This window comes from Halyomorpha halys, unplaced genomic scaffold (assembly GCF_000696795.3).
Source record: "Halyomorpha halys isolate HHAL.00 unplaced genomic scaffold, Hhal_1.1 Scaffold343.1, whole genome shotgun sequence".
Classification (NCBI taxonomy): domain Eukaryota; kingdom Metazoa; phylum Arthropoda; class Insecta; order Hemiptera; family Pentatomidae; genus Halyomorpha; species Halyomorpha halys.
In genome coordinates this window covers 1,198,797-1,225,527 of record NW_027109758.1, presented here as the reverse complement: position 1 = coordinate 1,225,527, position 26,731 = coordinate 1,198,797, and the positions used below count along the sequence as shown (strand labels likewise).

The 26,731-nt window shown below is 30.2% G+C and overlaps 2 protein-coding genes across 2 annotated transcripts in view; one reads left to right on the top strand and one right to left on the bottom strand.

Moving 5' to 3' along the window:
• Positions 1-5,350, top strand: part of LOC106681468 (ribonuclease H2 subunit B) — a 7,363-nt gene extending 2,013 nt beyond the window's left edge. Inside the window, exons 4-7 of the mRNA XM_067047949.1 lie at positions 3,493-3,607; positions 3,716-3,883; positions 4,672-4,901; positions 5,166-5,350. Coding sequence (XP_066904050.1) covers positions 3,493-3,607; positions 3,716-3,883; positions 4,672-4,901; positions 5,166-5,252 — 600 coding nt within the window. The 3' untranslated portion in view covers positions 5,253-5,350. The remainder of the gene's footprint in view (positions 1-3,492; positions 3,608-3,715; positions 3,884-4,671; positions 4,902-5,165) is intronic.
• Positions 5,351-5,923: 573 nt separating this feature from the next.
• LOC106681520 (inter-alpha-trypsin inhibitor heavy chain H4) overlaps positions 5,924-26,731 on the bottom strand; it is a 34,740-nt gene continuing 13,932 nt past the window's right edge. The window contains exons 2-19 of the mRNA XM_014421867.3: positions 22,350-22,440; positions 15,878-16,065; positions 15,129-15,239; positions 14,362-14,500; positions 13,932-14,043; positions 13,329-13,480; positions 13,026-13,226; positions 12,497-12,647; positions 12,157-12,352; positions 11,887-12,079; positions 11,225-11,374; positions 10,799-11,050; positions 10,615-10,699; positions 9,351-9,422; positions 9,107-9,184; positions 7,105-7,286; positions 6,582-6,727; positions 5,924-6,204 (exon numbers count right to left, since the gene is read on the bottom strand). Of these exons, the coding sequence (XP_014277353.1) occupies positions 6,087-6,204; positions 6,582-6,727; positions 7,105-7,286; positions 9,107-9,184; positions 9,351-9,422; positions 10,615-10,699; positions 10,799-11,050; positions 11,225-11,374; positions 11,887-12,079; positions 12,157-12,352; positions 12,497-12,647; positions 13,026-13,226; positions 13,329-13,480; positions 13,932-14,043; positions 14,362-14,500; positions 15,129-15,239; positions 15,878-16,065; positions 22,350-22,440 (2,617 nt within the window). The 3' untranslated portion in view covers positions 5,924-6,086. The remainder of the gene's footprint in view (positions 6,205-6,581; positions 6,728-7,104; positions 7,287-9,106; positions 9,185-9,350; positions 9,423-10,614; positions 10,700-10,798; positions 11,051-11,224; positions 11,375-11,886; positions 12,080-12,156; positions 12,353-12,496; positions 12,648-13,025; positions 13,227-13,328; positions 13,481-13,931; positions 14,044-14,361; positions 14,501-15,128; positions 15,240-15,877; positions 16,066-22,349; positions 22,441-26,731) is intronic.

Genomic DNA, 26,731 nt, shown 5'->3' with positions numbered 1-26,731 from the left:
TTTTTTTTTCTCTCTCTCTCTCTCTCTCTCTCTCTCTCTCTCTACATCTCATTCGCTGGTTGTAAAAATACTTTACAGTTGTGAATAAACTTAATAAAGATAAAAAAAAAAAAAGTTAAGGAAACGCACAATACTCGTGTTTATTACTGTAGGAAATTATCAAACATTGGTGTATTTTCACTTGTTCATAAATTACAATAAAATTGAAAATCTACAAAAACACTCTTGTTCATATTTTCACCAATTTGTATTTTGGTTTCTAAGTGATATATTGGTACTTTTGTATTCACAGTATGATGTATAGATGGCTAAGAAATGATACATTGTGTCTGGAAAAAAAACATTTTATAGTATGAAAAAAAAACTGTTTAAATACAATTTGACATTAAAAATCGTGCTTTTAAAAAGGTGGAATTTCAAAATAAAATAGTAATTTTTCAGTTTCTCAACTGTTCTCTGTTAGTGATGGCATGAGTTATGACCAGAAACATTAAATACTTATCTGATACTAAATGTTATGTTTTTGACAAATATTTCCTTCCGATTGGAAGATTGCTGATTGACCGTGTGTATCATGAATGGAATAAGGTCCGGGTACGGTCAAAAAAACTCAAATAGTAAATGGGTATACTTGCGATGTTTGCCAATTATTTTTAGATTAATTTTGTGTATGAGTTTGGAAGAGACAGAGTCATTCACCTCTCCAAATAAGCATTTCATTCTGACTTTTTCTGCCCTCCATAGAACAGACTTAACAAAAATGATGCAAGCTGTTCCGGTCTCAAAAATCTTGCTTTTTAGAACATTGTCTAACTTCTTGAAATTTTTTCCTATGATTGATCACTCACCTTTTTGCCTATTTACTCAATTTACTTTGTACTTCCACTTATCAGTATCAAACCATATCAGTTTCACACCTTTTAAAATGTTTTATCTAAAATACACACAATATTCAACATTTTCTTCTAAAAACAAGAAAAAAAATCCAAACTAAACCATTCTACAGAAAAAAGGACATGTAAACTCCTCTCATTCAAACAGTTCTGCAAACTTTAAAAATCATGATACTGCTTTAAAACATTAAAGTAATAAAATAGATATCGAGATTTCAAAAAATGTAACACTAGAAAAAGATAATTCGATCACTAACCATTTTTAGTCACCTCAATAGATTTTTTTATTTTGGAAAGAAAATAAGTGCTAAAAATAGGTTTTGAGAAGACCTTTTTTAAGTAGGCCAAAAATTGACAACATAGTTTGTGAAAACATTTTAATTTGCTGATCTTTTTATTTTAGAAACGTCATAGCTCTGGGATTTATTACCAATTGCTATGTACTGTCTTGAGATTTAATCGGGATGCCAGGATGATCCCTGAAGGCAATTATCCAAAAATAAGTTAATTAATTAATTTCTTGAGTCCTGCAAAACTGTTATTATAATTAGATTCTTTTCCAAAGGCTATTTGTGTTTACCAGTTTACCAATTAAATACCTTTATATTTATAAAATGTTGTTACCATTAATTATATAATATAATAAGGGGTGGTATATTGGGTTATAAAATAGTATATAAACTACATAAACAGACTAAGCATTTATTTACAATTTATTACTATGATTAAAATGATTAAGATAAATGGTTGCCATAAAATATGATTATTAAATGATTGCTTATTGTTTAGTTTATACTTAAAAGTTGCTGATTTGAATGATTCATGCCGTGGGATGTAGTTTCGTAGGTGTCGTCTCGTTCGTAAGGGATGTCCAGGTGGCCCTTCTTACGACTTTGTCTGGTCGAAGTACATCTTTGTTCTTGTTTCTTCTGCTCCTCTCCTACTTCTGTCCAGCCTGGTCCTCTCTTGTCTAAGTCTTCCTCTTCACTGCCTTTTCCTGGTCTAGTTGTCCTGCCCCTTTTCTCCCACTTCTCTTTTGGGGTGTTACCTTATTTTTGAATCCAATTCCTCATTGGTCATAGGTGATAGAATGCTCCCTAGGTAGGCGTCTCCCCCCCCCCCCCAGGCCCGAAAGAGGGTGGTAAAGTTTAACATGTCCTGCACCTGCTTAATTGGATTCTGATCCCTTGTCAAAAACTGTCGTTTTTAAATGTCAAGATCTAGTAGATCTAATAAGCGAATGTGGCAAACTAAACACAGATGTGCACATATTCAGGGACGCAGTAAGAGGTTCCTCAAAAGGCTCCTACCCTGACCAGATATCGGGACAGATGGCAAAAACCCTAATAAACAACATATAGGTTGTAGTAATGGCTAATACCTCGATACATAGCACAATAAAAAATTAATGATAAATTTCACCTACTTTTGTTCCTTGATTTGCTTTTTTTTTCTTTCCTGGGAGATTTGTTAGCCTTCTTACTTCAACCTTTTATTTGTATTAATTTTACATTGGTAAAATATTCCTTTCAACATTTCAGACTGTCTATCTATCTTCAAACAGTTAATTCTTTTTTTATCATTGTTTTATTGTGCATTTTTTCTTTTTTCTAAATGTTTTTTCATCAATATCCTTAAATGGTTATTTAATGGTCATTTCTCATGTGGTTATTACTATAACTATTATAATGTAAACTCAATAAAAATAAAATTAAATATATGTCAATCTTAAGAAAGACATAAAATAATAATCATATGGTCCACTTTATATCCACAATTTTTTATTATAAAATTATGTAACAATAATAATTACAAACCGCTAGTAAGAGCAGTTTGAACTATTAAATGAAATAATAAAATTCACAAACGTTTTGCTGGACTTCAAAATGTAAGGATAAAAGCCTCAAAAAATTAAATATTACAAGAAAACAAACAACAGCAAAATTTTTATATAAGTTATAACAAGTACTTCTTTATGATCTATGCATAAAGCAATATTTTATTAAGACTGGGGTGAGTGAGGATTGTGGTTTGAGAATGGTCAATGAATTTGGGCCGAAACATTACCGAGGTGTTAAAAATAATGTAAAATGTTTATAAGATTAATAATTTTGTGTGTATATATATTATATATAATAAAAAGTTTTGGATGTGAAGTTGTCCTTATGATTGTTCTCAATCTTTTTGAGTGATATATTAATTAAAGATGGATCCCCCCCCCCCCCCCAAAAAAAAAACCCAAAAAAAAACGTACCATAAAAATAAAGTCGTTTACAATAAAAATAAAAGGCTGAAGTGAGAAGGCTAATAAATTATCCATAAAAGATGAAAAAAAGAAGAAAATATTATAAATTGCCTTTGAATAAGGAAACTACTCGATGGATTTGTTCCATTTCTATGACTACTACATGGTCTACCTTCAGAGAATTGATTTTGCCTACAAAAAAATTTGATAATGTTGGGTTTGGTTCATTTTCTAAAATAAATGATTCAACTCCAGGTTCTCTCAGGTAATCATAAATTGGAAATCTTAAACAAATTATTCTTATTAAGTATCTTCATTGTAAATTATTTTATTATTATAATTATTATTTTTAAGTATGGTCGGTGTTCTCCTTTGGATCATATCATTACTGATGATGAGTATCCTGAAACTGAGAGGCTCCTAACATGCTCTGGCTTGAAATATATTCATCACATTGCTGACAAAAAAGGTTTGCAACAATTTATTTTTGTTTAACCCTTGATATGTTTTAGTGAATTTTTCAAGATTGTAAGTTAACTTTTTACTCTATGAAAGTTATTTTGTTTTACTTTATCAGGAGAAGATAGCCTAAATGCCTACATATACAATGAGGAAAAAGCATTAAAGTGGCTTGAAAAGAAAGTTAGAAGAGCAGCTTCAATCCTAAAAGAAAAAGGTCATCATGTAGCTTCTCACAGTGTTATTTCAGCTAACTTTGTCGTAAATAAGGAGGTCGAATCAGAAGGTGAGTATTTCTCTCATGTTACATTTAGTTGTGATTTCTTGAAAAAGTATGGATTTCAATCATCATAATTTATCGATAATTTGAGTCTTCCTCAAAACAGAGGTAGTGGCCCATTCGATTCTGGCCTCGAAGATGCCTTTTATCTTTTAAATACTTAACATTAAACTTGAGATAATTCTAAATTTTTACCTCTCTTAATGCATAAAAAAAAAAAACCTGATTGAAACAGTTAATGATCATCGAGTTGAATGTGTCAAGGGTGATTGTTATTACACAATGTTGTAAACTAACACTATTAAAAAAAATGGTTGTATAGCTATGTATGTAGTTCTTTTTTGAGATGTTAATCTCATTATTAACTGAACTCAATCTTCACCATTAACACCTTGCAAGGGTGATTACTTTGTATACTGTCCTTACTTAAAGTGTTGATTTTGTCCAGAAATATACAGTTAACATTTAGTAAAAATAACAGAAATATCCAACTCTATCTTAAACAGTCTAGAACACTTACTACTGTTCTTATCTTTTAAACATACTTGTTTGAGTTTGACACAGAGTAAAAATTATACTATATTTTGATTGAGCAGCAAGGTTGACATTGAAAACGAAATAGGGAATCAGTTGTCCAGATAATTTTTGAAAATTATGTTAACTAATTAAATAGCATGTTTTATTGTTCTTGAATCATTATACATGCAACAGATTCAATAAATTATATTAAAACTATTCTTAAACAGTTTCTTAGAAATTTGTTTTATTCCATTGCTATTCATTTTTTTCCATAGACAGTTATTTGCGTTATGCATGTGGCTTGGTGTCTGACTACTTACCAGAATCTCTTTCAACTGCTCTAGAGAGCCATTTAAAATTACCTTCGGCAGAAGTTGAAAAAAAGAGAAAGAACCCTTTGAATGGAACTCCTCTGAACGGTGAACATTTAAGAATCAAGAAAAAGAAAATTGATGAGGAAGATGATTCTCCTATGAGTTCTTCACCAGCAACACCAAAAGAGAAGGTAATGTATCTTTTATGGTCAACTTCATGGTTTGTGCTCAATTAACTTTCAGAAATCTTATTATAACATCATAAGATTAATTAAACCAATAGTAATCATTTATGGTCAATGATTAATTGCTTATTGCATGTTAGTTATTCTGTATTTAGTTTTGTTTATCAAACTCTTCCTTGTAAAGGAATTTAGAACTTATTTATCTAACTATTAATTCATCACTCATTATTTTAATGTTATTGTTACTATTTTTTTTTTTTTTAATTTTAGAAAGCTACGCCATCAGCTAAGGAAAAGAAAATGGCAAAAGCTGCTTCTGGATCCAAAAATATAACATCGTTTTTCATGAAAAAGTAGTTTGTTTTTTTTACTTAAAAATTGTTTTTATCTAATTTAAGCTAACATTACTGATTTTAATGTTTTGTACAATATATATAATTGCTGTTTTATATTTTTATTTATATTTTTGTTTCATCCTACATTTAGTCCCATAGCAGTTTTATTTGAATTGATGATTACTTTTAAAAAGCTTATTAAAAAAATTATCTTCACTTACAAGCAACACACGTATTAAAGTGTAACTCACAAATTTTAATGGAACTTAGCTTATAAAAAAAGTTATGGAAAGTCTTGTCTCTTAACTGGCTAAGAGTGAAAACTGCTTTTTGAAATTAAAAGGTTTATTTAATTATTCAATTACTAGAAAAAAATGTTGAAAATTAAAAAACAAAAAAAAATAAATTGGTTTTGTAGGATTTTTAAGCTTCTGCAGCTAAATATTATGTGTGAGTTTAAAATTAAAAATGAACAATTGAATATAGTGTTCAGTTACATCTAAGTATTTATTGTTTTTCATCAAAATAATTGCTTTTTTTGATTATATTAAGTGTGATGTTTGATGTAATATTTCATTTTATGCCATTATTTAAATTTCCAAAATAATATTAAGAAATTTAAATTTAGAAATGTGAGTATCAGGAACAGTAAGTTAAAAAGCTTAAAGGGTAGGAAAATATAAAATCAAACAATTTAAAAATTAATTTATATACTTACAGTATAAATTACAACAATATCTATCAGACTAACCTCACTTATGTTCAGAAATACATAAATATATACAATCATTTTACATAAAACAGTTAAATAGGAATCTGTGTTACTTTTTCACAGTTTCATTTCCTTACAGGACCATCAGGTTGCTGCAGGTATAATTAAAGGTGTTGTTGCATAATCGGGTTCAAAAATTTCAGTTGTAGAATACAGACTAAGCGATGAATCTGTTAGCTCTGGACAACAAGCACCTGCATAACTGGATGGAACATAAGCAAAAATTATTTTATGTTTGGGAAAAGAATTTATTTAATTAAAAAAAAAATCATCTTTATCATTCCTATTCTAAAAAGAATCTTGTGTTGTGCCGCCTTTTTGTGAATAAGATTTCATTCTAATATTGTGGTGTGATAATTAATCACTCCAAAACATTGTTGTACTAAATGGAAGTCTAATAATGATCTGAAATGACAACTTCTTTCCTGGTTTTTGGAAATTTAGTTCAATGAATAATGTTAAAAACTTGTTTTACAATTTTTATCAACTCTATGTTTCCTATTCCCGATTAAAATATATCTGATTTATCCCCACTGCCTGAAAAATTTGAATCTTAATACAATTTTGAAAACATTATACCTTTTTTCTATCACACAGAAGTAGTTTGAAGCGTATTCCTGAAGTGAAGAAGCAAACTGTGGTAATATACAGTCTGTAACATGCCTACAGAGACCTTCAATTCCATCATTTAACATACATTTTCCACCTGGTTCTTCTTTTCCAGTCTGAAAAATTTAAAACATTTAGAAGTGTTAAATGATTAAATGTTAATTTGTATTTAAAATTGAGGTTTTTTTTTTTTTTAAGTTTCCATGTGAGGGGGAGGAGCTTTAATCTGAGACACCTCTGGGTGAATAAATATTGTGTGTATTACATTTTTATGTTTTATAAAATGTGATATAAGCGTAAAGTTTTATGTCTACTTATTATTATGAAATGTGGCAGATTTTAATAAATAACAAAAAATCAGTTTAAAATAAAAACAGAATCAAGATGAATTATTGTTATTTCCCAACAGTTACACTCAATATCTATTCAATATTATTTAGCAGATTTCAGTTTATATGAATGGAATAAATAATAAATCCTTAATGTTACTCACTGTTGTATTTAAGAAGTGGTATGTTTCAGATTTATTATTTTTTTCAATTGATATCGTTGAGTTTTCCCAAGAATAAACATCCTTTAACCATATAATATCTTCTAGATAAAGTCTACTTGGAGAATATGTTGCGTAATCTTCTTCTGTAGAGCTATGGTATGCCTCTTCTTCACTTGTTTCCTCTAAAAATTCTCTAGTCATTATAAGGAAAAGTATAAAAAAAAAAAAAAATTAGATTTAGAAATTAGTTCCAGTTCTTGATCATCTACAACAATACAATAACTAGGGTGTCTAGCAGGCGGGAAAAAACAGGAATCTGCCGCAATGGTTTGTTATGTAAATTGATTATTTATTATATCAATAAATAACAAAATGTTGAGAATCACTTTAACAATTCTAAAAAAAAAAAAAAAAAAAAAAAAAAAGCGAAGTATTTCAAAAGAATTCAATTTCTGTATTAAATATTAAACTAATATTCAAGTTGTTCAAATGTTTACACGTAAGCTAAACGGAAACACTATTCTTACAAAAAAGTCAAGCTAAGTTACTAAGTTAAATTTAAGTCCCCACATTATCCTTAATCATAAAAAGTTGAGAGTTCCATGGAAAATAGTTTTATAGCTTCAGAAACAAATGATGTTCTTTTTCAATTGACTTAAATATTTGTCGCAATCCAATCTACTTTAAGGAAACAAAAATTCTCTTCAGATTATTTTTTACAAAACTGGAGGTAGATCTCAGCCCATTCCATCATAAAACTTGTCTACTTAATTATAATGGACTTAAAGCTTGTTAAAAGTTTTTCTAAAAGTGGAAAATCTGTAGTTAAGTAAATGAATAAATTCATAATTTTACAAAAAAGTTGTATTACTCGCTAGAAATACTTCCTCTGAATGGTTTAAAAAACAAAACAAATTCTATTTGTTTTTATGAAAATTTTGTCTAGCTATAATTTAGTTTCTTTTCTGTGAATGAAAAGGAACTATTTTGGTGTTTTTAAGGTCTACTTTAACTTCCTTAAATATTGCTAAACACTTATGGACACTCCACACACACACATAAATGCCTAATCACTTTGGTGTTCTGATCCTTTAGAATTGTGATTTATGTTTCAGTCAAATTATTATTAGGCAACTGCCTTACTCCATATTTCAAGTTTAAATGTATTAACATATGATAAGTTCTTATAATAGTTAAAAAATGATTTTAGTAAATAATGTTTTATCATTAGTATTTTATGCATGCCTGATAAAATAACAAATATAGGTTGGAGTAAGTTTTACTTGGTCAGGAAAAAAAGAAATGGAAAAGTCAGAGAATTTCTTCAAGCTACTTTGCTAATCTGACCTGTGTCCTAATTAACTAGGGTACATGAATAATTGTTAGGTGTGTATAGAAAAACTATTTAACTCTACCATCTTTTTTAACTGTCAAAATAACTATCCTATGCTTTGGTTTGTGAGGTACACACTACTATAAAGGACACTAATGGGACATATTACATGCCACATTCAAACTAACGACCATATGGCAGGCTCCATCGCAAGAGAACATAATATTATTTTCTTTCATAGTCTCAGTTAGTTGCTCAATATCCTTTTCAGGACTTGAATGCCGACAGAGAGGCAACAGATACTGCATTCATATGTAAACAGAGATCAGGCTGGACTTAGGTCTATAATGAGTTGCAGAGGAGAGACCCCCTAGCTAGGAACTACCTGATCTCTCAATACATTCAATTCCCAATAAAATAAAAAATACTTCAAATGTACCATGTGAAATAAAATATTTGCTACCCCACTCTGTACCTTTATTAAACTAGTATCCTATAGATGGATTATGTCCATGTAACCATACATAATGAAATATAGAAAGCAAACAAAAAAACACGGGATTACTACTACATATACAGATGTATCTTTATTTCTAATATTAAAAAAAAACTAATATAAATGAATTGATTGGAACTATTTATTTAATATTAGATGATAATCTTTAGTACCTGCATCTATCCTGTCAATTGTTGTTGTCGAATAATTAGGTACCATGGGTTGTGTGGCCATTACATCAACTCGGGAAGCTGTAATAAATTTAATTTTCTTTTCATTAAAAGTTTTAAGAATTATTAAAATATGGAATCTTTAGATGTATTTATGTGTTGTTGTGTTCTGTCTCAACAGGGCAGGAGTTAAGGCTTTGGCAATGATTCAATACAAATTTAATTATAAAATATTAGAACTACTTACGACCATAAGCTCCTGGAAATCCATGTATGCTTCCTTGTAGATATGCTATTTTATTTTTGAATCCCATATCGCCTAAAATAATAACAAAATATGTTTAATTGATTGCAAGACATAATGAGATATTTGTATTTTGTAGTGCCATTGTCAATATATATTCCGCTTTTATTTGGTCGCTAATTGATGCCCTATGATAAATTATTTAATGAAAAAAAAGGCATGAGCAACAGAGCTCCATCAGTAAGGTAAAATTTTTCCCTCATTTTGGTATGTATCCTTATTTTGTATTAGATAAAGCTAGAAGTCAAACTTCTTTGTACACATAATGTATCTATGAAACCTATTCAGAAATGTTTAGAGTTGCGTTAGAACTTATAATTTTAGAAAAAAAAGCAGGTGTGAGAAGAAAAAGTTGAGACCCACAAAAGGAACTTCTTTAATACCAACTCAAGTCATGTTGAAGGAAAATGGCTGAAGTGGGAGAACAATTTAGACCTGCCAAAGGAACTTGTCTTACTACAACACAATTAAGAAACACCTACTCAATTAACATACAAATTCCCGACCCTCCAATCCAGTTTGAAAGGAATGTTTTGGTGTTCGAAATCTAAAAACCTGTGAAAAACATTTGGGATCTGCCAAAAGTTTGGATGAAATTCATTCTCACTTCTATGATATTGTTTTGCCTACAAAACAACCATACATAATGAATTTCAGCTCTTTAGATCCAAAGGGGGCTGCTCAAAATGCCCAAATGCAGAGGAGGAAAAATATTGTAACAGACCCCCCCAAGCCGTCCTTAAACCATGTTTTAGGATAGGGGTGCCCTATCTTTTTCTAAACCATACCAAAAGTAAGAGTTTCCCATATTAGGGAATTTGATTTGTTTTTGATTTTAACAACAGTTTTAAGAATCAGAAATGAAAAATCTTTATTCAGAGGTAAATCCTTAGAGATGGTTAAAATGAGTCTCAAGGTTTAACACAGTTCGAGATATTTTTAGTATTTGTTTTGTAGATGATTTTCTTAGTTAAATCACATTTTTTCTCATTTACATATTTAAAAGTTTAAATTCATGTTTGGTTTTTTAAGTATGAAAATTTTTGTTGTAGAAATTCACATTAATAGTTAGAATGATGGAAAATACTTCATTTAATTATTATTTACAAATACAAGTAATATTAATATTAGAGAAAAAAAAGTTCAGAAACAAGTTATTAAGGAGCAAAATTTATAATTATAAAAAAGGAAAAAAAGATTTTCTTACCTGGCTTTACTTTATTGTTACTCAATTCCTCAGTTTTGTTTGGTTTTACTACAACTAGTGATGTAAATGGAGTCACGAATTTGTACTACAAAAAAATATTTTTATTATAATTTTATAACTTATATTCAAGACATTAAAATTTTTAATTTAGTTCCTGTTGGCATGAATTTCATATTTTTTTTACCTTTAAGGCTAAGTTTACTGCCTGTTTTTGAATTTCTTTTTCCAGATCAGGGTTTCCTTCCACAGCTTCAAGTTTGTCTACATACTGCTGAATGCTCAAATAAGCCCACACTCTTTCTAGACTTGTCATTAGAATTTTTTTCTTTTTCTTTTTACCACCATCACTTTTAAGTTCTTCTTCAAGTTCACTGGTTGTTTTGTTGGTCTCGGCGTACTCTATGGTTGAAATGTCGTCTGGAATACCTTTCATTGCCTGTTGGATATGTAATATATTCATATAAGTATCCTAACATAAATATATAGTCAACTTCTTGATATTACTAACTATTTTCCATGACTATAATTGTATTGTATACTACAGAACTACAACTGTCTAAAATTAATATCTTGTAATCTAAAAAATTTTATAACTTGTTTTCAAAATTACCTGTCCTTGAAACAAAGTTGTTCCATTAACTGTTGTTCCCTCAACTTTTGTTTGAACATCGTTAGATCCAGCCAGTTTTCCAGCTACAACAAGCTCTGATCCCAGAAACAATGAAGGAAACCTATCTTTTGTTATTGAACCTGGCAGCACCTTAACAAATAAAAAACAATATTTTCACTTGCTTTTAAGCCTTTTAGTTTAGTATAATACATTAAATTTTAAAAATTCATGTTCAATCAAACATAATATTTGATTAAATATAAATTGTTTATGTATCAGTTTTTCCTCCTTGGATGATGGTACACCTTTTCCTTCTGCTAACATATGTATTATATGTAGATTATTATAAATGGGGAGGGTAGCCTAGTAGTTGGTATTGAAGCAAGTTTTGTATATTTTAAATTCCTTTAAAAGCAAATATATGTATTTCTATTGGAATTACATATCTGTCATTTTCCTCAATGAATACTTTGTCTCCCCCAAATTTAAGTAATTAATTGTGAATCTAAACGCACAGAGTTCCTAGTTAACTTATTAATTATAACTTTTGTTAAATATGTAAAAGAAATAATTTTTTTATCTATAATTAGATTAATAAAGCTTATGCATAAGCAGAAATAATGGAGAATCACTATGGATGTTCAGCATTTATAAATTTTTACCTGTCCTGGTAGATAAGTGAAAGTCACATTGGACAATAGCGGAGATGCAACTTCTTTGTAAAAATTACTCAGTTGAAGAGCAGCATCTGATGCTTCATAGATGCTTCTTGCAAATCCAGCATTTCCAAGTGAAAGTTTTCTCAGAAACCTCATGTCTGCACCAGCTCCAAAACCAAGTGAAAAGATCGAACACCTGTTATGATTGAAAAGAATCTTAGTTTTTCGCAATTATCTATAATTATAATAATTATTATATAGTATATTCAATACCTAGGATTGTTATATTCCTTGACCATTGTCAGTATTTTACTATGTTTTGTAATCCCGACAGTAGGGTCGCCATCTGTAAGGAATATTATAATGGGCTCCAAAGTGTCCTCTGCTTCAGTTTCCTCTTTCCTTATTTTCTCCACCCCAGATTGAGCCACAATTATCGCATTCTTCAATGCATCATAAATGTTTGTACCTAAGGAGATTATCTATTAAAATGCTTGGATAGTAGAAGAGGAGATATTGGTTGAACATGCCTAACAACTAACTCAATAAGTCTCTTACATGAGTTAGGACTAATGTTAAACATATGAAGGAAGGGATGCTGCGCCCTGCTTACCGCCGCCTGATGACATCTTGCTTATGACCTGTTTAGCTTTTCCAATGTATTCCTCGCTAGTTGGATAAGGTGGTGGAATTTCTGTCCGTTTTCCTATTGCAGTATCTGGAGGAAGAACCACACTTCCCGTTGCAGAATCCAAATTATGCACCTAAAAATTGTAAAGATCATGTAAAATATTATAGATTTATTACTAATTCAGACACTGTACCTCAGGAATATTTCTGGATTTTACTTTTAAGATTTATTAATCAAAATCATGTCTTTAGACAATAGTAGTGAATATGTTAAAGAATGCATTATTTCTAATTTTTTCCTTCATAAAAAAAAAAACAAGGTGATCTACTATCAATCATCTGAAGTGGTATATTAGATGGCCTTTATATTTTTTGTTTTAATTGTTGATAAATTAATTTTAACAGCTATTTCTTTAGCTGGTAGGTAGTCATCTATAGGTAGTCAACTAATAAAATGGGATAAATATTAACGGAATAATGAAATAATTGATCATAAATATTTTGTATATTACCGTTACTGAATAAGAGAAATCAATAATGTTGAAATGATCTCTTGGACCAAGATCATCAAGAATAGTTCCCATTGCGGTTTTCAGTTGTTCAACTTTACGTCCTTCCATTGAGCCAGATAAGTCCAAAACAAAAACTGCTAGCTTTCTTAATGGTGGTAGACCCTCAGGTGCAAAAAAATGAACAAAATACCCATCATTTACCTAGAAAAAATAATAGATCAATGACTATAACTATAGTTAGAGTAATTAAAAGCTTTAGTATTTTCTGAGTCATTATTACTGGATCAATATATTTTATCTTACTAATATCTGTCCACCTTGATCAGACGTTCTCTGAACATCGTATTTAATTATTAACTGACCACTCAGATTCTTTGCCTGTTCTTCTGGACTAGGCTTATATCTGATGTGAGCTTTCTGGGGAGTGGGTCTTCTTATTTCAACAAGTTTGTTTTCTGTTAGAAATTAATAAAAAAATAATGTGAAATATTAAAAAAAGCAGTGTTATGTTTAATAATATATTTAAATTAGCTAATTAATAACTAATGCAAAAGTACATCATAAATAATTGTTATTTTTTGACAATAAGTATTATTCCAGTATTGTCAGGTTCATACGCATAAAACTTGATTTAAAAAATCAATGTGAACTCATTAATATTTTAGAGTAATCTTAAAATTATTTTAAGTACTTTAATTTATTTAATTATAAGCATTGCAAAATAAAAAAAAAAATTATGGCAATGATAATACAAGTACAAATGTGTTGAAATATTATACTTGTTTAATTCATGGTAAATATTTTTGTGATGAAAAATTATTTTACTTGTGAATGTTATTATTGTATTTTAGGGCAAGTTTGCAATAATGATCAATCATTATTGACACGGATGTTTAAAAAAATTACCTTCTTCAGGTTCATTTGTAACTTCATTAGATGATCTGATTTTTGGGACATGAAGTTCTATTATATCTGTTGGTTCAGCAATAAATACATCTACTTGGAGGTCTCGTACAACCTATATTCAAAGAAAGATGTAATCAGCTTAATTATGCTACAAGTGTCTAAATACAATTTTTTAAAATATTATCAACAAACTGTTGGCCAATAAAAAATATTAATTTCATATTTAATGATTAGGAAACTAGCATAATTACCAATTTCATATGCTGGCCTGCTTTTATTGTAAAAATGATTGGCAAGTGAATGAAAGTTTTATCAAGGAATAATATTAAATGATGATTTATATGTGATAATAATTGCATTACTTTTATCCTAATGATTTGTACATCTATTGACTTATGCAACACTAGTTTACTGTTTTCAGGTTACTTGCCTGGCCTGGGTTGAGATTGATGATGTGATTATACAAGCCTAAGGTCCTTGTAAGCAGTTCTTCATAAGTTAAAACAAATAGTGCTTTTGAGCTTTTCTCAACGTTTACAGAAATCAAAAATCTGTTCGAATTCCTGGCACTGAAACAATTTATGTTTTATTCACTAATTTTACATATATATGTTGAGATTATATTTAATAGTTTAATTATCTGATGATTTATTACAGATCAACACCAGACATTATAGTTTACTGTAGGAAGATGGTCCAGGAGGTGGTCATGAAAGGCACAAAAAATAGTAGAAAAAACTATTTATTAGTAACTGATATTTCACCCCACTATGATGGGTTTCATTAGAGCTGGGTCCTAGACAAGCAGTCCAAAACTCTAGAAGACTATTTTGTCAAGAACCCAGTCCTGACGAAGTCCTGCAAAATAAGGTTTAAAAAATAAAATAAATAGTTTGTCTATTTTTGTGCCTTTCATAACCACCATCTGGACCATCTTCCTACAATCATCACTCACGGTCAACTAATAATTTTCCATTTTCATTTTATAATTATGACATCATTGAAACTTTAGTCTGAAGAGAAGTTCCAATAATTGTTTTTAGTATCTGCTCTCTTATATATTGCATTTCTATAAATTTAAATTTAATATAAGTTTAGTATTCCTCAGTATTTTCATATCAGTATTAATTACAGAATTGTTATTAACCTGTTTATAAATTTGTGGGTATATAAAAATTTAAGAGAAATTGTTCGCACCTTGCATGCACATGAGCAGCAGCTAGTCCCGAAGATACTGCTTCTTCATATTCCTTTTTAGCTATTTCTTTTTCTCGAACATAGGCTCGGTACTGCTTTCCTTCCACTTCCCTAGAATCATTTTTTTTTTTATTATTAAGGCTAATGTATTATTGATTTTTTTAATCAATGAAACAAATGAAAAAATACTATTTAAATCTCCACATCCACGAGACCAGCTAATGTAAAATGTCATTAGAGTACTACTAATGGGTAGTTTCTCTACACACCAGTAACTCTCCAATTTAACTTAGATCAGATTTACTAAATGTATTATAATGTACAGTTTTAAATAGCAATAAATAAATATTAAAAAAAAAAAATCTCCACATAAGATATGGTTCTTGAAACTAGTCCTTATACTGAGTGCCACAGATAATAAAAAACTAGGAATGAAGAATCATAAATTTTATCAATCATTATTAATTTTTTTCTTGTTTGGTGATGGATTAGAAACTTGAGAACTTAGATTTTTAAATGGACATAAGTTTTAAACTAAAATAAAGAACATAAAAAAATTATTATGCCTGACTAACAAGAGCACTTAACCCTGACATCATCATGGTAAGGCAATTTTGCCTATATTGCCCTTATACTTGCAGCCACAACTTTTTAATTTCAGTGCCCATTTTCGTCCTGGGGTTATTTTTTTCCTGTAAGTTTAAAATTGGGTAATTTAAAATAAATAGATTTATTAATCAGCAACTTACATAACAAAAGATGTGATAAAAGCAGTCTCTGGTAGGAGCATCATGAAGACAACTTCCTGGGAAGTGTTTGCTGGATTGGCTATCCTCGAGGTGACTCTTGTGTGAGCATACCTAAACTTGATGCTTGACTCGACGTGGAGCAGGTACACCTCAGGATGAGGGAGGTCACTGTGCACAGGATCTCTCTTCTGCAGAAAAATTAATTGGAAGAGATTATTTTTAGGTTCAAGTATAATGATTACTATTTATTTTAATTAGTAATTGAAAAAATGAAATTAATTGAACTCTAGACTGACTCTATTTTTCTCTATTATTAATGTACTGATATTAATCGTCGATCCCAAAACCATTTATTCAATGAATCAAGCTTCTTTCTACTCTGCTAGACTCAAATCATTGGCAACCTGAGAGCTCTAAGATGGCATTACCAGCAGCCATTGGGCTGTAATAAAAAATTTGTTGGAGAAAAGCTAAGGTTTTTCTACTTTATCTAAACTTCCACCTCATTTACATCATTAATAATCTTTATTTTATCTTTTAATAACATTGGAGCCATCATTGATATTTTTCTTGAAATAACTTGTTCCAAGACACCCTTAGAAAACCCTTAAATATTTGATAACATTTCTGGAATACATGTGCTTTGGTGGTATTACTTCTTTGAAATTGTGGAGATGGTTGGGCAAAAATGTGAAATATAATAAAATTTTGAAAATTACAAAGCCCCTATTCGCTTCATTTTTAGCCATTAGATCCAATATCTATTCTAAATGTTTAGAAATTATTTATGGTATTTATCTGGCTAAGTATGCTGAGAGCTTTAATATATTTGTCAAATAAAGAACTAATTATACCTTTAAAAAAGTATGATATTTTTTCTGCTATACCTGTAATGTGTATACAATAAAAGATCTATCTCAATAATTAATAATTGGTAATTGGTAATGGCTATATCATGCATTCATTAATGTCATTAGTCACTGTTCAAATGCAGTATGAAGGGGACAGATGTACAGTAGCCTCAGACTACAGACTAAATGGAGCCATTCAGATGGAGAGAGGCAATAGACATAGGCGAAGGAAACATCCTCCAGGAAGTTTCTGGAGACTTTTTATTTTTTAGAAGATAGAAGTTATATTTTAATATCATCTATCTGGTCTTTTGAAAAAGGAATGTTCATCTAGCAGTTAATTTAATTCTTTATTCATAGTGATAGTAATTAATTTTTGGTATTTTTCATGAAGCCCATTAAATTTTTAGTGATAGTTTTGACAGAATTCATTCGATTATAATTCATTTATGATTAAAACAAAAAAAACTGGTGTTTCCATTGTTCAATTTCAAAATTTAGTTTGCTTCACTTTACTTATTCAAAGAATAGTTGTTATGCGGCTTGGTATACCTGCGACGCCTGCCAGAGTCAAGAACTTTTCCCGCTTCGCAAACTATCAATGGTTCACAAAATAATTTATAATATACCCCAACTAAACTTCGGACATATTACCAATTTTCAGTAACAGGGACGAATATTTCTAGTAGTACCCTTAGGGACGTTTCGGTATTTCTGATGCCTTCATAATTCTGTTAACCTTTTTTTTTTTTTTCTCAACTTTTTGAACCATCAATTTTTCCTTGAGTATCGATACTTACTCGACTGCATACACATATACATATATAGTCTATTGCAGCAGAGCCCTGCAATTATCGATCTATAGAAGGATTTTTCCTTTAACTTAGAGTTCATTGAACACGTAATCCACAGGAAGTGTTTTCGCAATGTTGAAATACCAAGTGGTTTTAAACTTGTTTATAACCAAAAGCTTTCGTTTCTGTGTGCCATATATGTTAGCTACAACAAGCACTTTTTCTTTAGATATTTTACCGCCCGAACGTTTCTCTCCTTTCAAAAATCAAGTTAAGTGACAGACGAAGACTGATGATCTCGAAATAACTGAAAACTCGTAGAATTAGTAATAGCTTTCACACTCAGTTAATATTCACTATAATGGATAGGAAACGGCTCAAACATTCCTGGAATATTTTTCTTATAGAATATTATTACATGAAGAAAAGATGGGAGGGGGAGGAGGGAGGTGCAGTCAGAAAATAAAAAAAACCTTTTATTATAACATATTATACGCATATCAGTGGATATATACCAATATTTATTTATTTGATTATTTTTTTCTGGTTAAATTTATGAAAATGGACAAATTTGAGGTAAAGCAATGCATTGATTAACATATAAAGAATTGAATTTTAAAAAAACTGAACGTAAATAACGAATATTCTTGGAATAGTATTAACTGGTGGTTATAAGTAACTATGAAAAAAGTCTCTGTTGAATAAGCTTGTTATAGAGCACGTTCAGTGGTTTTTAACTTGGATTCCCAAACCGCCTATTTTTCTCACTGTTGTGTACTAGTGGAAATTTAATTTTTTTTTTTTTTTAATATTATTATATAATATTACTTATATGTATCATTATTAAAAAAAAGATAAACAAAAAACCAATTGGTCTGAACAATATGAATGTATCTATACATTTTTAATAAAATGTTTTTCATTCCATGTTTTTGTACAGTAACTTTTTAGTTATTATCCTTTATTTTGATATGTTGATAAAAAAATTCAAAAGCTATGAATACTATGTTATGTGAAATTAAAAAAAAAAAAAAATAGGGAATTTTGTTTGTTTGGAAGAATGTTTTAAATACTACTTTCTAAATATTTGTTTATTTTGTCTATAACTTAAAACTGACGTAGTTTTCAAAAGGTAATAATTGAACTTTATTACAGCTTTATTATAGGGATATAAAACCATTTAATACAATTAGCTTCCTCACGAATCTTCAATTATTGACAAAATTTTAGGTTTTTTATCAAAGTGGTTTAGTTTATTATACATATTTGCATGAATATAGGAAGTATTTAGAGAGTTTAATTTAATTCCAACAAGGTTACATAAGCTTACCATGTGTTAGTATTATAAATTAAAAAATAAAGTTGATTATTGCAGGATTTGGGTTTTTACTGCACGATTTTGCACATTTTGGGTTTTTTTCTGCACAAAATCTGGTCTTTACTCATAAACAACTTTTATGTACTAAACGGTTGTACGTTGTAAAAAAAAATCACTTAGCATTTTACCCACGACATTTCTGAGGATTGTATGTTACAACCGGTTGTTCCATTTAACCGGCCCCGTTATGAATAAATATTTATAAAAATTATCTATATTTATAGTCTAAATATTGTCGATATTACCTATATTTACTTGTCTACTATAATTGTATGCTTTATGAAGTATGATTTATAACGCAATCAACCCAAGTATTTTGTTAGCACAGATTAATAAAATTATGCAAATACAGATGCATAAAAGTAATTTTCTTTCTCTAGTTTGATCCTTCGATTTAATAAGTAAATAATATGTACAAATTGCTACATGAAGGAAATTATTTCATGTGTAAAAAATTAGCAAAAATGTTTTAGGTTCAACCATATATAAATGTTATTTCAGTATACGTTAGCAAGTATTATTTTTTTGTGCAGGACTTCTTTTTGTGAAATCTGAGATGATTTTGAAGTCTTATTCACGAGATATAGCAAGTTTATAAAAATGTAAAACGCCGAGAGGAAGTGAGGGAGAGAAAAGGCTACTGGATGCTGTTGTCTGAAATTGTCGTAGATTGTGGGAAATACAACCTTTCGAATGGCCTGTAATTAGATAAAAGAACTTAAATAAAGGACTTTTTGTTTTTAAAGCCCCCGATCAGTAGAAAGGAGAGGGGATAGGAGCCGATAAAAGAAGTTATGTGGAAGAAGGCTAGGAAATAAAAGAGCGACGGCAGTTCTCACGGTTAAGGAGGACGGGACTACGTGACAACCTTGCCAATCCTGACTCCAATGTAAATCATTTTCCTCATTCCCTCCCTCTGGTCCTTGAACTTAAGAGAAAGTCGAGCAAGGAATCTTCGACAAACATGTCTTCCTTTGCAATATCTTCGTAAAATGTTCTCATCCGGAGACCTATTGCAAAAACTAGTATTTTCACATTTAACAGTTGGAATTACACTCTCTGGTCGTAATGTGGAAAACTAATTTACATATTACAGATTTTTTTATATGAAACCATCACCGATAAGGATTCAACTGATCTTAAACCTTACAGCTAAGTTGTTTAAAAAAAAAAGATAAAAATAAACTTTGTAATGATTATAGCTTTGGAAAATGATTTTGGTCTTCCTGCCACTTCAAGAAAATGAGTAACTGTAGGTAAGAATATTCCAGAACTTAATATAAAAATAAATCGCAACATAATTAGCAGCTTTTATTCAAAGTTATGGAATTATCTAATGATACTTAATTGAAGTGTGACATACTAATTTTTCTAGATTCCTAAATAAAATTCCTCTTTCGATGAGAATAAGAATAGCGATCCTTAGATTGTAAAACAGGTATCTATTTTCTTTCTTTACACTAAATATTATATTCGTATCATTCAATATTTTCGATCTATTGAATCGTTATATTTCAAAGTCCAGCTGCTGTTCCCTGAAAATCATAGGTCGCATTAACTTGAGATCCGTTGACCCTCTTGGACCTACCAGTGCCCTCATGAGCAACTAATCCCTGAATTCAATTCTATTTAAATATTATCAATATCATATAAATATAAAATATAATAATACCTGATATTTTCAGTTTATACCTATCGTCAAAGTACATTTTGATGATAGGAGGTTTGTTGATCTACTTTAACATATTACACAAGTACATCTTCCATCCATGACCTCCCTAATATCATTATGCTCTTGGGCTTACAGTTTCTAACGTATTTATCTGTGAGTTTCTTTGTACTTATGATTGGTTATTGATGTTATCGTTAACAGTGAGGCAGTCTCTGATATATATATATATATATATAAAGTCTTCGTATGAGTATATTTTTTTCTATTCCGAAAATCTACGAGGCATTAATCCTAACAGGCTCTATTAGATATATTACAATTTTTAGTCTAATAGTTAGTTCGGGTAGTCATGTGGGTTCAATAAACCTAGGTGTTGCCCTTCATCGTGTCTTCCTGAGTTCGCTTCAATCGTGTAATGTGAAACCAGGGTTGGATTTAAATGGTACCAGTGTCATCTAAATATATTACCAATAAAATTTAGGAACTGTTAGTTGATTTGTGCACTTTAATTTTTTCACTGACTTTGCCCGATCGGTATAGTAATGTAGAAGTTCAAAAAAAATTCTGTCATCAGAATAAAACTTCGCAAATATCGGAGGGAGAGGAAGGAGTGAAGTTCAGTGTAACATGATAACAGTAATACATGTAGAGGGGACATAAAATGCCCCAGATAAAGGAGTAGCCCAGTCATCAGTACATGTATGACATAAACACTAAACTGAGTTAATCGTTCTGCAAGATACAGGTGGAAAGCCTTGGAGCACAATACAAAAAGTTTAATAATAAATCCAATTATTAGAAGAGCTTTCGTTATTAATTAAATTCAATTCTTTCGGTTAAAGGATCATTACTACCTGTATAATTTATTCCACTTTTTTGAAGGTTACCTATTTTAAAGTGTCTGAAATAGTGGGGTAGCTAGAGGATCTTCTATCTCAGAAGAGAGCTGTGGCTTTCTTTTTGATAATGAGAAAGCAGAAATAGACACATAAATAATGTGGACTTTAATACGATGACATGAATCTATGCAAATCATAAGAGTGGTTTAGAGTCATCTACAAATGGTAGAAAGTATAATTATTTATTATTTATAATAACTATAATTAGTGTAATAGTTCTAATAAACCAGAGGTATAAAAAAAAAAGTTAGAGAAGTTTGTCTTTATTAGTCCTTTATAAAGTCATCAAATCTGAATGATGTTGATATGAGTTGAAAAGGCGGAAATTCTACTTTGCTACAGTAACTTTGTATCTGGATCTAGTCATAAGGACTTATTTTTTTTTTTGTGAGCACGGAAAATTAATATTTTCCAAAATTCAAGACTAAAAATTCATAATCCATACTGAAATTAGTATTTAAGGGTTTTAAGGGACACTAAAAACCAATCTGACTTGATATTTCGTAAAAAAAAAAAAAAAAAATGTTGACCTCCTTTACGACTGGTTTTTGTTATTTTTTATACATTTAAACTTATTAATTACGATCAACAATCATTTGCATTCTGCATAACAAAAAACAAATTGATTGGTATATCATTACTAAAAAAAAATTATACAAGATTTTTGTGAGCCGTAAAGAAGAAAGAACCCGCCTTCAATATTTTTTGACCAATTTCACCAAAACATTTTTATCGTACTCGGTGATCCCACTTCCGTAACCTCTCCTTGTTAGTAATTTAGTACACTTCTTATACATGAATTATTCACTATTACATAATACAATTTCCTATATTATAATTATTTATTAAATATAATTTGAGTTTCTTTTTGCATTCACCTCTTCTGAAAGATCACGCCTTTCCCTCCTTATGATGAATTCATGTCCAAACGCTAGACTGAACACCGTCAGGAACATGAACGCCTCTTTCCTGAAACATAAATTAATATATTTTTTATAATATAGGAAACATGAGCTTGAACATGTGTAGATAATCAAGAGGTACAAAGGGACGGTGTATATATTAATTAATTAGAGATGGATGAATTTCCAGGGCCGTATCGAGGCGTTGGGGAGATGTTCCACTGCCAAGGCCGCGGGTACAAAGAGGGCTCACAGTTAGCCATGAAACAAATTTCATTTTCAAAATTAAATATTGAAATTTTAACTTTATCTTATCTTTGATAATAACAGTGTTTTTATATTAAGACAACCAGCCGGTTTATAGAAATTCTAAAATATGAGTACATCTCCTGGTTTTGAGGGGCGCAGATTTTCCAAACTCGCCAAGGGCGCAGAAGAGCGTTGTTACGCCCCTGCTTATTCCTTCGCTCCAGACTCGAGCATATCTGAGCACAACAGGCTCCAGCTACCATTGTTATAAGTAAACGAGGATGGGCATTCAAAACAACGATTAAAAAAAGTAATGTTTACATTCTTAATGCATATTGATTCAAAACTGTAAACCTCCTCAACGAGGTAATATCTGTGATTTGCCAAATACGAGATAAGCATAACTCACTTTTTTTGTAAAGAAGTACTGTTACTAAACCAACGGTTGTGCAAGGAGGTGATTTGGTCAGAATTTCGCTCGACCTCCATATTTTTACCCATTTTAGGAGGCTGGGTCGACCCAAGGAGGCCTCCAGAACCCACAGGAGTTGACTCACGGCTACAGTGTAACAGAAAACTATATCTGCTCAGCCGGATTCGAACTCTGGTTCAATTAATAAGTTTAAATATATAAAAAATAACAAAAACCAAAACATGCTTCACATAAATTAAGCCAACATTTTTTTTTTTAAGGATAAATCAAAATAGTTAGGTTAGGTTAAATCAAAACCTTCAACGAAAATTTTCATGGCATTATAAATTTTTAGACTTTATATACGGCGAAAAAACGGCGGAAGTAGAATAGTTGATACCCCAAAATAGTAGTCCTTTAACACTGATTCAATTAACTTGGAAATTGCTAACCTTGTCATTCTATATAAAGGGGTTGTACAGATAGAAATAATTTAAAATAGAAAAAAAATAGGACGGGACTAAATTTTTACTGAAATGTATTCCCACTTTTATAGAATTTATCTGACAAGAAAACAACCTTAAACCCAGAATTTCAGCTTATCTCACTTATAATCAGAGGGCATGGAAGAAGAAAATCAGTTATTTCTCTCCAATTTTTTATTACTCTAATAAAAAATATATACAGTTACTAGTAAAAATTGATGAATCTGCCAACCATAGGAGTAATAAAAATGGCGGTTGTTTCAAAACGTTAAAAAATATCAATATTTGATTCATAGCTCCATGTCTTTAAAACGAACAACAATAAAAAAATCTAGAACATCATTTAAAGTAGAGTAAATTTGCTAAAACATAACCCCTAATGGAGCTATTTACGGTCAGTAGTTCCAGAGAAACACTTTTTAAAAAAAACATCATTTCATAACGAAAAATTAGTCGTATTGAATTTATTTTGGGAACTATACTAACTAATGTACAGACGGCTATTATATACGGTACTCAAATTAAAACTAATTGAACGTATTATAAAGTGATTTATGACGTTTATCTTCGTAAGAGTAGTAGTTTTTATGTGATATTTGCCAATATAAATTTTAAAAATGTTGATTCCTCGATATTCGGAAAAAAAGTTAGGTTTATGAAATATCTGACGAACTATTTGACGTAAAAATGTCTATCAAGGTTCATATTTTAGAGAATTTACTCTATTTAAAAAAATGTTTAGTGTTCCTGGTAGTTTTAAGGATATGGTGCTCCGAATGAAAAATAAACAAAAATCTTAGAATTTTCTGGACTAAAATGAACTTCAGGAGGCATGTTTTAAATACATCAATATTTACTTTACTTTTGTATAATTTACGTAAAAACTGAATCATTTGCTGAAAAAAATTATGCACTTTTTCCCACCTTATTATTTGGTAGAGTCATTAATTTTGACTCTTAACTATATATAGTTTTCATTAAAGTAATCAAAAATTGGGTTAAAATAACTGGGGTTTTTCTTCTCTTTGGCTCTTGGGATATTACAATTATCTTTGTAATAAAAGTAATAAGATAACAGACCGCTATTACCGGAAGTCTGGGCCTGGTGTATTGATGTATAGGATTCGACCGGCGACTTTTTTTTCTTAATTAGTTGTGTAGTAATAGAAAATAAATTTCTATCGAGACTGATTCTGAGATATATAAATTTTCTCTAAATGTGTTTCATATGCATTGACTACGAACCGAATTGGTATTTTTCTTGTCAATCTGTTTCAGCAAGATCTCAGTGTTATTTCTGGACGCCAAACACTGATGATACAGTTTTTCCAGCATTTTATTTAGTTCTTAATTCCAATAATTATAATCCGTGTAATGAGATTATGAAATTAATGCCATCCATAGAAATTTATATTAATTGAGAATATTTACTTTTACAAATATTACGATATCGAATCGTCCTTCGTGTTACATAGGTCGTGTGAATATTGAAAAATTCCTTATACACTGTAGGATAGGACATTGAATGCCGTAATCCTTTCGAAATGTATACGAAGAAGTATATAGGAAGAGGATAGTAAATATAACAAAATGAGATAGGACTAGGGAACAGGTATAGAGACCCGAGAGGTGGAATTAGTGTCTAATGGAACGGGATTCTCTGGAGGAGAAGGTTCCCACAGCTCTCCCGTTCCCACGACCTCTCTCTGCACTCTGACTCATCGTCGGGGTTGTCTTCGGATCTTCTCGGATAGTCAGCGGATCAAGGGAGCTACGATAGTCTTAGAAAATTATAACGCAAAAGTAATTATTATTGTATTAGTATATTATTATGGTGTATGCCTATTTGTATTAAATGGGTCCAGCATCAATTTCATCAGATTCCGTCAACTACTTAGGCTTAAGCATGAGAAAAGCTTTCTTGATTCGGTGCAGTTATATTTCAACTAATATAAAATATATAGTCCCTTTGTTTTTGTTCCCAAACGACTAATAATCAACCTTAAATTATAGATAATAGTAATAAAATTATAGATAATTTCTTTAATACGATGAAGAGTTCAATCCGTTTGTTTATGGTATGAAATAATGAATTAAATACCATAAAAAAACTTAGCCTTTATCTGAGTAATCTATATTTCTATTATTATTAGTTGGTTTCAACGCACTAATTGCGATATTTTTAAGAAAATATTAGTCCGATTTGAAATATTCTTTTTGCGTTAGACCGTTTATTGAGGAAGGCATTAGGCTCTACATAGCATCGCACTACGAACCATATCCTCCTGTAAAATTAGAATGTAACCTAGAAATAATAGTGAACTTATTTATTTCGGTGATTTCTAATGTAAAACTACTTGCAAAAGATGATAGTAAAAAGTTTACCTCTCCTCGAGGGTACCTACTATGCGAGATTTTTGAAAATGGCCGGCGTACATTTTTATGTTATTTGCCAATAACTCCTAATGTATTACAGGTAACTTGAATATTTAATAAATTTTAGTAAAATTTAAGTATAAATTTAGTAAAATTTAATTTAGGAATAAATTGTGCAAAAGTTGCTATATAACAAGATGTGTTTGGGGCAGGCTGCAGTTCAGTGGTTAGGCACAGTCTTGCCAATTTTTTATATCTGTTGGCGGTGCCGGTTCGAATCCGGCCTGGTGTGTTCACTTTTTTCATTGAGTGGCGGTCTCACAAAATGAAAAGCTTTGACCCCCAACCATGGTTAGGCAGTATAGGACTCCATTGGGAGTCTTGGCCGAAAAAAAAACAGTTTCGTGTCTTTTCGGTCTTGTGTGAGGATTCCAGGTTAGTCGTTCGTCCAGATGTAGTCCAAGGTAGCGGATCTGTTCGACAGGGGTAAGGGCAACATTATTGAGGTATACTGTAGGGCAGTCAGTAGGTTTACGACAAATTCAAACATGAAATAAGAAAATTAAATTTTCCGAACTTGATCATTTGATGTTAGTGTTATCTGAAGCTTACAGATTATTATTATTATATTTGATTCCTCATCTCCAAAATTATTTTTAAGGAACAGAATCCGAAAAAGTTGGGATTTAACGTGGGCTGGCGTACCACTCATCAATAAACTAAGAAATGTTAAAAAAAAACACACACACACACACAAAAGTGCCATAAGGGGAAACAGAAGAGAAGAATTTTAAGAGAGTTTTTATTTTATTTTTATTTTTTATTTTTTTTTATTT